At 39.3% G+C, this 10685-nt stretch overlaps 2 protein-coding genes across 2 annotated transcripts in view; one reads left to right on the top strand and one right to left on the bottom strand.

The window, feature by feature from the left end:
* The first annotated feature begins 931 nt into the window (after window positions 1-931).
* On the top strand, window positions 932-4291 carry LOC140942042 (uncharacterized). Its single transcript, XM_073391034.1, has 2 exons — window positions 932-1458; window positions 3422-4291. The coding sequence occupies exons 1-2, from the start codon at window positions 1041-1043 to the stop codon at window positions 4228-4230; spliced, it is 1227 nt and encodes a 408-aa protein (XP_073247135.1). The 5' UTR covers window positions 932-1040; the 3' UTR covers window positions 4231-4291.
* A 2178-nt stretch (window positions 4292-6469) lies between these two features.
* The window catches only part of LOC140942051 (uncharacterized), a 7995-nt gene continuing 3779 nt past the window's right edge, over window positions 6470-10685 (bottom strand). Inside the window, exons 3-6 of the mRNA XM_073391040.1 lie at window positions 10197-10469; window positions 9268-9423; window positions 7862-8110; window positions 6470-6887 (exon numbers count right to left, since the gene is read on the bottom strand). Of these exons, the coding sequence (XP_073247141.1) occupies window positions 6609-6887; window positions 7862-8110; window positions 9268-9423; window positions 10197-10469 (957 nt within the window). The 3' untranslated portion in view covers window positions 6470-6608. The remainder of the gene's footprint in view (window positions 6888-7861; window positions 8111-9267; window positions 9424-10196; window positions 10470-10685) is intronic.

The raw sequence follows: 10685 nt of genomic DNA, 5'->3' as shown, positions 1-10685 counted from the left end.
GTGTAATGTAGCGTAAAACAATTAATTTCATGTGCGCTACAAGAAATGGCCTGAGGGAGGAATAAATCCCAACTCAACCATCGACAGATTCCTCTTTTTTTTCCCAATAATTTAATTTGTATAGAACTGGTTTCCACGGTAAAAGGAATAATCTCCTTTAATCGGCTCCTGTCTCCCTTTCCAGCAAAAAAGTTGGCTAACAGAAACAGGGCGGGGATATATTGTATCTACTCATCCTACTTGTCTTCGCAATTAATAAAATGCGAGGTTGTCCCAACTACCCCACCCCCTCCCAACAATATAGACGATGATTTTAGCTGTATTATCTGAAGTCTCACTCATATAATCGCATCGAGTGCAATTTAAACGATAAGCCGCAATGGTTAGTGAAATTTAATTCAATACTATGTTCATCTCTTTCACTTGCTGTTCTCTGCGGTTTTGGCCGCAGCTTTCTTGATGAGACTCTTGCTTGAACACGCTGACAATAGTAAATGATGAAGCCTCGGGGCTTTAACGGTCGAACGAGCATCGGTGTTAACCATAGTACAACAAAAGAAATTTATGTCTAGACACAAACAGAAAACTGACCGAGCTAACCTACATTTTGCTAGGCGCGGCCACGATGTTTTTTCGGTCTCTCAATCCACAAGTAACGTCGCTTTTTCATTATAACAGTGTTTTTGCGCAACAAGGAAAATAATTAAACATTCTTTGATCACTTCGAGATTGTGACGTAAGTACACGCATTACACAAAAGGAACGGGTCGTTTAATTGTTCAAACGCAAAATAATTCTTTTAATAATTAGTCCCATGAGTAAAGCACCACTTTGGCTGTTTTGTTTATTGTTCATAAACAGAATATGCGCATGTGAATATCAAATAAATCTCTTAGTCATGACTCTTATCTGCATGACGGAAGATAACGACCGTATTGACTGGTGTATTTAAATGCGCATTGGAGGATAGATATGTAAACTGCTGAAGTTATACAAACTGATCACTTGCACCTGTGGTGGCACAAAACCGAATTTTTAGGATGGACAACATAAAGGTCATAGCGGCAAATCATGGAAAAGTAACTCTTCGGGAGATGAATCTTAGCCAAGGAGGAAATAATGTCCGTTGGCTAAACGATCGAGAAGAAAGACTACTGCAAACTTCTTTACACTCTATGGAAAAAGCTCATAAGAGAGCGCTGAGTCGACTGCAAACTGAAGTCAAAGACCTGCACCATACGTTAAGAGAACAAGCAATAATTCGCTCACCCCTGCTAACAAAAGAAGCATATTTGTTAGACAAAGACGTCCTCGAATGGAAGAGGCCTGCAACTGCAGTCAACACAAAGACTTTTAAACTACACGATGAAAGCTTAGCGCAAAATAAAACTGAAGAAGCAACAAGAAGTCCTGCAGGGGAAGTCAAAGATTCGCCTTTGGAGCACGTTACACTAGAGGGTGAGTTAACATAGACCACGTTTCTACAAGCTTATTAATGAGATCTAAATTCTACATTATTATTCCATTATTTGCAATCGTTTGTATCGCCGACGTTTTAAGATGAAATGTGAAACACCTTTGTCGATAAAAGAAGAAACAACGCGCATTTTAGTAGGATATAAGGACCAGCTATTTCCCTTCTTATTTGAATGTTAAGCGCGCAGAAAGACAAAAGAATCTGCGAGAGTTTGATCATTTGTTCAGCGAGCGCACTTGACTGTTATTCTCAATCTGTGAGTCTGGAACATTCTTGTTATCTGAACAAGACTTGCAGGAAGTTGTGTATAAATGTGAAAGACGATAATGACGGGGCTTCGAATAAACATAACGGAGAAAAGTACCGTTAATCCATTTACATTCATAACCTTAAATAAAAGAAAAGAAAAGTAAGCATTTTTCCAGCCTGCGGACAAGGCAGTGTGACAATTGAGATAGAAAATATTGCTGGTAATGCGTCAAAAAACCACCACCAAAAAGTTAAGCAGACTTACAGTAGTCATATATCCAGTGATATATTTCTTAACCTTAAAGTCTGTCATTTTAAAACAGTGAGATCTCTTGGTATGGAACAACATTGAAAAGGAATTGCTCGAGGCACCGGATCTGCCGGATTTCATAAGTCTGCCATGCTCACGTTCGCGGTTTTTAAGCGTGGTGTTCATCGAAGCGCGCAAAGTCACGACTAGTACTTGCCTTTTTCTTCCAAAAGTGCACTGAAAAAGCCAAAAACCAAATTCATTGAAAATTTTCGAATAGACTTTTTACTTATTTCACTTCACCAAGCACACAATAAAAAGGCAAAAAGGCTTCAGGCTGAGGCTTGCGGAAGCCTAAGTCAGTACCTTTGTTCACAAGAACGCAGGAAAGGTCAATTACATTCTGTAACGTCTTGAAAAACAAATAGTACCATGTTTAAGTATTGCTAAAACGGATTCATTTGAATGGTCACGCTATTAGATCTCTTTTAAACACTTCAATCCAAAATTTGATACACATTTTCAATAATCTAGGAGATTAAGTGGTTATTAAAAAGAATAAAATGAAGCGAAAAAAGTGGTGGCTAAAACTAATTGACAGCACTGCGTTTGAGGTGATTACTGTGTTAGGTAGAAAGTTTGCACTGACTCATGTGGCCTGAGGGCACAATTACAGATATTTTAAACAGAACATATTTTGAATTACAAGGCAAACAAAACATTAAGATCAAACATTTACAGTCTATCCAAATGCTCGTTTCAATTCTCCGCGAACCAAAAAGTCCTATTTATTTTAGCCTGTTCCAGGCTCCAAGATCAGTGATGAGCAGAGATCGTAAAAAAACTTATGCGAAAACTGACGCACGGGCGCTGATCACGCGCTTTTTATTTTCGCATGAGTGCCTTGTTTTCAGTTAACCCCCTTACTATCTGAATGACTGGCAAAGGCTATAATTATTTTAAAAACTACTTCGACTTGCTGAAAGTTGAAAAAACTCCCTATCCATTTTACTGAGCTGGATATCGCAAAAGACAACTCGCCCCAAATCATTGAGTAGTGGACAATTGGCGAATGCTTTGTTGAATGCATAGTCTATGATCACTTCAAAGTTACGGGTATTTTACTCAAAATTCAGTTTCTTGCACCTTTGCAATGAGTTCACTTCATTTGCAGAGATGGGACATACACATGTAAGCGTGTTTTACGGAGACGTGATTAAACAACAAAATAAACAGTGAGGAGTAAATATGGATGTCGCGTGCTTCTCGTTTATCTAATTCCTTTAATTTGTCGGTTGAGCCACTCAATATCATTATCTCTTATTCACGCAATAAAGTTCTTCTAAGAGCCAATATCTCCTGTCAGGTTCAGTTAATTTATACTCTATAATTACCACACTTGTGACTTTGCAGATTATAACCAACCTTAATTGTCCTTATAACAGATATAAACAGCCTCAACCAGCAAATGACCAGGAGAAGCTCAAGAAAGACGGAAAAACAACCTGAAATGGCTTGGACAAGAAAGCTGTCATCGGCCCAAAAACGACCGCTATCAAAGCACTTATCGAACTCATCCGACAACTCTTCGTCTTCAACGAATGCTGCCTCGGGACATCGTCGTAAAATTTCCGTCGCCGATCCACCTACAATAAGCGTTGAACAAAGTCCTCAGTTAAGGAGGACGTCTAGTCAAAGCTCGCTTCAGATGAACGCTAACACCGCATTCAACCGCGGTAAAACGCGATCTGCCGAGATGATAAACGGCACTTCAGCATATCACAACCCGGGAAACGCCATCAACGATCCTTTTCCACCGAGGTTGAGAAAAGTTTCGGCTCAGTCCATGAATCACGTTGCAAGTCCCCTATTTTTCAGAAGAAAAATTTCCCAACAGCACGCAACACGCAGCTCATCGCCTTCACGAGGAGTCCGAAAAATCTCCTGTCCCCCCAATCTACAGCATACTCCCATAGTGCAACAGGAGGAAATCATACCTCTGCAGTTATCACGTGACAGCAGCGTGACATCCTCACGAGTGACTGTAACCATGACTACCGATCTTCCTAAGCTGGAAATGCCACATAGGATAGAGCAGACATCGCCCGGCTGTGAAGGCAATGTTAGTCCCCTAGGACTTCATGTCAGTGGCATGGACTGTACCCTCCAAGAAAAAGTCAATAACTTTCTTAGGAGTTTGGAGAGAAATGACGACATTCATGAACAGGACGAAAATAGGGCTGAAAAGCAGTAATGATAATTGTTTGTTTTCGAAAAATAAGCGTCACTGTTGATACAGCGTAGCTCGCAAAGAAACATTCAATGAATTCTTCACTATTTCTTATGCTTGTGTTAAATTATTGGAAATTTGGAAGGGACGAAAGGAAAAATTTCAGTACAGGTATTTCTAGTGTCTTTAAAAATGGGGCATCATAAAAACTTGTACATAGTATTTTTTAAACTGGTTAAATGTTGCCTCGTGTGGACCACTACTCTGATAAAGTGAAATAAAACCAAGACTAAGACTATATACTTGCTTGTTTAATTGGTTCCTCCAGCACAAAATTCAACATCACTATAACTGATACTGGTAGAAATTCGGTGATCCCGTACGACAACCTGCTGAGCCCTTAGAATGCTGCAGGACTAGAACTTGACGGGTCAATCTTAGGCATTACACTCTCTATATAACTTAATTTTACATCCAATTGATTTAAATAGACTTTTTACTCGTATGATAAAAATAATTTAATAAGTCACTGTACGTATAGCGTCATTGTTAAGTTAATACCTGCGGTTTGTAACCATTATTACTGTCAAAAGTGTTGGGAAGCTATTTAGCGTTTAGGTTTCTGAGAAACGGACTACCTACTCCTCCCCTAGCCGACACTGAAACACTTACTTCTCACTCAGGGCAAAATATTGGCTTAGGCGGAGGGGGGAGGGGGGGGGGGGGGTGGTCCGTTTCCCAGAAATCTTTATTCATCCAATAATTCCTATCTCCTCCCCCATCTTTACCCGCAATGTTGTTTTCAGGGTAAAGAAGTATACGAAAATGGTCCAAAACTGTTGAGGGTGGGGAATATCATTTTCATGGACTATACTGGACTTTAAAGGAGCCAGCGCTGCAAGCTGGGAAGGGGTGGGAAGTCTCTGTTGCAGGGTCACATTTCACAGGGCAAGAGTACAGATCATTGTTTCATCGACAGGTGAATAACCACAATAAACCAAACAGTTCTCCCAGTTTTGGATAGTGATTAGGGCTAAGAGACATTTCTTGTCCTGTTCATTTTGGAGTTAACACTCTGATCTGTGCTCTGATGATTTGTTGAATGTGAGCTGTGACTCAAAGTCGTTCAAAACAAAGTCGTTTCGTTTCGTTTCGTTTCGATACAAACTTAATTAAGTATAGTTAGTGCAAGAACAAAAAAACAAATGGCGTGAACATCTCTTGGTCTATAAACAAACTACCCAAAACTATTTATGGTGACTCGACCCAGTTTTTTTGGGGGGGTACCATCCTACTTTGAAGCTCTCTGGTATCCCGACCTTTACTTTTATCGTAAGTCTAACACATAGAATGGATAACATATAGATCAATCTACAATATAACATAAAATTTTTGGCGATCGGAGTAAATGTCACGTGGTTATAATGCCAAGCCCCTTTGAGGTCTGAGTCGAAAATCTGCCAAGCGTGGTCATTGCACGCGTGCTGAACAAGAATGCTGTAAAATGACAGACTAGAAACAATAGACAACTCCCAAAGCACAAACTCAGCCAAAACGCTAAAAATCTTCAATGTTTACTCAAGTTTGGGCTTATAGAAGATAATGTCACAGTTTTTCAATGACCATGAAATTCAGAGCCCGGGTAGTTAGTTAATCAATTGTGGCCCTGAAAAAATTTGAAGGAAAAAAAACTACGAATTTTTAAGAAAATGCTTTTTTCGTGAGAAGGACTCTTAAACGCTGACAAACGTCAACAAATAGCGAAAACTATAATTTCTATATGTTTGCTTTGCTTGAAATCGCGCGCATTTACAAGGCCCTAAAGCGTTTTGCTGACTTGCAAGGACCCATCTGTTATAACGATGCCCAAAATAAAGAGATGAATCTCATAGTTTATTAGATATAATCCGTGTAAAGTTTGCTTATCATTTTCGCATAAATTATGACCTAAATTTGGAAACCGCTGAATTTCTCGAATTGGGTCTTTGCGATTTTGGTGAAACTCTGTTCAGCGTAAGGCACTAATGCGCACTATTTGTAGCCGAGAGATTTTCACGAAAAAATGCCGGCAACAGCAGATTTTCGACTCAGACCTCAAAGGGGCGTGGCATTATAACCACGTGACATTTACTCCGATCGCCAAAAATTTTATGTTATATTGTAGATTGATCTATATGTTATCCATTCTATGTGTTAGACTTACGATAAAAGTAAAGGTCGGGATACCAGAGAGCTTCAAAGTAGGATGGTACCCCCCCCAAAAAAACTGGGTCGAGTCACCTTATACCTTGACTGAATCTACTTGTATCGAAAGGACTTGTATCAAACAACTTCATATCGAAACGACCAGTAAGCGTAACAAACACCTTACACAAGAAACCTAGGTTTTTCTCGGGCAGATGTTAAAGCTCATCCTTAACTTGTCCTTGAGGATTAATAAGCTGCTCAATGGTCATCTTCTTGGTGTCCTCGTAAAATTCTTTCTTTTTCTGCCGATATTTTTCCAGCTGTTCCTCAATATACTCGGTGGGTCGGCCGGGGCCGATCTCTTCGTCATCTGACATTTCTTCTAGCAACTCGAAAACAACTGGATCGTCGACATTTTCCTCATTGTCGCTACTCAGATATTCCAGAGTTTCACGTAAGGCCTTGGAAATTGCAAGCCGATAAGTGCGGGAGACCTGTATGTGTAATTACAAATTTAGCCGAAAAGTCGTTGACCGTAACAGAGACGTAAGATAATTTTTATTGTCACTAGAGATCATTATGTGGCGATTTTCTGACACAAACAACGAGCTTTGGGCGCCCACTGTTGCTTCAGATTTATCTTCTGTTTTAACTAGGGTGTGATGAAGAAATTATTCTAGTCGCCAATTCGGCTATTAATGTACAGAATTTGATTGCCTAAATAACAAAAAAATGGAGGCCCAATTTCATGTTGTGAATAGCCTGCGTAGCAAGCGTTTCTAGACGAACCTCGCGAGGAAACGCTTGCTACGCAGGCTATGTTGTGAAGAACACGTCCTGCTTCACTTTTGTTACGAGCAAAGTAGAAAAAAAAATCAAGCCCTGCTTTTCACAATGATTTTGGCAACGCTGCAACAAATAGTTTACTCCTTGCAAGAAAAGCTGCAAGGGGTAGGGGTGGGGGAGTTACACTGAATCTCTCAGGCAACTACCATGCAAGCAGAGGTTTCTTTCTTGAATGCCTCAGTTTAGCGTTTACACAGACACAAACGACTTACTAAACGCTAAAAGCCATACTGGAAAGAAACCTCTGCTCGCAGAATAAAATCACAAAACAAGTTTCAAGAAAAATTGACCAGTGCAAAAAGAAGCTGGTTCACGTTGGCACAGCAAATACAAATAACGGTATGGATGGATAAACTTGAAGAAGATTGATACGGATTGCAATTATTGGTTTTTGAAAACTATCTTGGTGTAACAGTCTTTCAAAGTTCATTTTCATTGATTGTAACGCTTGATATGATTTGACATAATGCTTGCGAACATTCGACTCGAACCTGTGGTTTTGTCATTCACAAGTAATTCCTTAAGTTCCATATCGAGCAAAGACGCGTAGTTGGCATAATTAAAAAAACAAACTTGACAGCCGTGACGGAGCCCCTTTAAATATTACTTAATATCCACTCACCTTGCATGCAAAAGTATATCGCGCTCCACTGAAGCCAGGGCTTGGTGGCCTAGCTGAATGAGGGATGATACCGCGGAATATCACAATTCTGCCATACCGCGGGCGCACAGATGCAATCCACTCATACTGCTGTTTGCCTGGAGGGAATGGCTGGCCATCTTTGGATAAAATTTCTTCAAAAAATGCTGTTTCTCCATAGTTGTTTGCCTCCCAGTCTGGTGTTAGGTACATCAAAAATGTGTATTCATGCTGAAAGGTTAATAATTACTGTTAGCATCAATAACAACAACAATAATAACAATAACAATAGCAATAACAATAACGATAATGATAGCAGAGCTCGACGCGCGCGCGTGGGCAGAGCCCCATAGCTTAGTAAATCTACCCATCCCAGAAAATTTGGTAATCACGTGACCGTACAGCGATTGCCCACACGACCGTCCGTACCACAGGAAAACCAATGTTTACTTTCACTTTTTCTAACTATTTTGGGAGCCCAAGAGGAAACTGATTGCACATCAATGTTGTGATAAATTGACAGCTGTCAAAACAAGGTATCTGCTGATCAGTATCAGCTGAGCGTATTGCGGGCTCAGGTGTTGACCCATCGAGTTGGAGTCCTTTTTTGAAGTTATCCGATGACAAGTTACTGGTTTTCAAGTGATCGCAGGCTCAAGTTTATTTTTTTAATTTATAATGATGATAACAATAATAATCATGATAATGATAACAATAAGGATAACGATAATGATGATGATGATGATGATGATAATGATAACAATAATATTATTATAACTCATTGCAAACACAAGTTGAGCTACCTTCCATGCATGTTATTAAAGCCCCTAAAGAGACAACCTTATAAAACCGATACAGCGCTTTCTATAACTTTAGATTCCACTTTAAATAAGCACAATCCTTGAATAACATGCTGCAATTGTAACTCAAAGAATTAAATGAGCACTGCTGGTGTTTTTTCAAGTATAAAATATGGAGACATAGTCCTAACTTTTCAATAATTATTATCTGCCAGTGAGTGTGTAAGAACCCTATGGTGTGACCTTGCAAATGAAAATTAGTTGGAAGATCTTTGAGTTACAAACAGCTTTACAGGCTTGTTGTTTGGTCAGTTTGTGGTTTTGCTTAACACCTGCTTGACTCTAAGCTATCTAAGAGTGCTTTTCATTTCTCAGAACAGGCCAGCCATACCATTCCTGTCATAATGAGAATTTCACTTTTAATCAAAACTATCCAGCCAGATTGGTCAATTCCGGAATAATATGCATAGGATTGATGTGGTTTTTTTAGCGAAACTCCTTAAAAAAGCCAGTTCTGACTTCTGGAAAGTGCCCTAAAACTTAACTAATGCTTTTCAAGCTTAAGTCATTTTAAGGAGAGTTTTATACCTCATTTGGCATACAATCTTCGTGAATCCTAGGATAGTGTGAATTTCTGATAATGTTCATTGACACATCATATGGATACCACTCATTCAGACCACTTAGATATGTTGCCAACTGCTTCACCACCCTCCACAGGCGACTTTTGATAAAATCTTTCACCTGTAGACAGAACATGAACCAGTCAATTTTTGGCCTGAGAAAACAAACTAACATTCTGCAATGCTACCACTGATTTCCCCGTTTGATGACATTTCAGGAATGACGACAAAAATTCCATACTGATGGTGTGTCACTACCCAGATCTGGGTTGTGCTTCTGATTGGTTGAAGTGAATTTCCCACGCGGTATGACCAATCAGAAGCACTACCCAGATCTGGGTAGTGACATGTCGTCAGCATGGAATTTCTGGGCTCGTTCTTCAGACATCATTTTGCCAGGGAAACCAGTGCTACTGTTTTCTCAGGCTATCTAGTCCCTTATAAAATGCTGAGGGAAGGCTGTTAAGATAAACTGATTCTCTGGGATTGTCTGAGGTCAGGTCAAAACTCCATAATGAGCAAGGAAGTGAGTGAGCAAAGTTGGAGCATCCAAAACCTCATGCTTTCATGGCTGGATCAAAATTCAAATAATACTATTGAATTTACCAGCTTACTGCGGTATTAAGGGTCTTCCCTCCCACTACCGCCATATTAGAAAACAAGAAGACCCTGGGAATGGGGTAAGATAGGTTGATAAAAAAAGCAGATTAACCTTCCTTTACCCTACAGAGATAAAAAAAACACAACAGAACAGAACAAAACAACAACATCAACAACAAACAAACAAAAAATACACGACATAAGTGATGGAACATCCACATGAATATTACTATTTACTCTACAGCACATCAAATGAAAAATAATCCTGATTTTGTCAAAATAAAGTATAAAAACCTTAATCATGGCAATCCAAGATACATTATCATGTTCCTCGTCATGACCATCATACGGTTGGTATGCATAAACACTGTTATACTGCAGCAAAAAGAGTCTTAAAGCATCAAGATCTGCTTTGTCCACTAATCCATCAAACACTGCAATCTCTCTTCCTTTACTGTCATGAAATCTCCTAATTTCATATTTGCTGACGTCCACGGGGGAGATCTCTTTCTTGTCTGACATTGCAAATCCTAGCATTTCTTGCTTTTCTGCTTTTTCTATCAGCCTCTGTTAAGAGGGAAAACAATAATGATGACTCACTACAGTGAGGAATAACATAAGAAGAGCTGGTTTGACAAAGAAAAATATGTTGCTTTTAAACTTAATTCTTATTACATGTACATGCTTTTTTAAAAAAAATTATGTCATCTGGACTAGGGCTGGGTTCCTCAAAAATTGGTTGATTTTAACCCATGGTAAGTCGGATTTTACGCAAATCACTAA

Source organism: Porites lutea, chromosome 1 (assembly GCF_958299795.1).
Source record: "Porites lutea chromosome 1, jaPorLute2.1, whole genome shotgun sequence".
Lineage (NCBI taxonomy): Eukaryota > Metazoa > Cnidaria > Anthozoa > Scleractinia > Poritidae > Porites > Porites lutea.
Note: the sequence above shows the minus strand (reverse complement) of the source record. Positions and strands in the feature narration are given on the sequence as shown.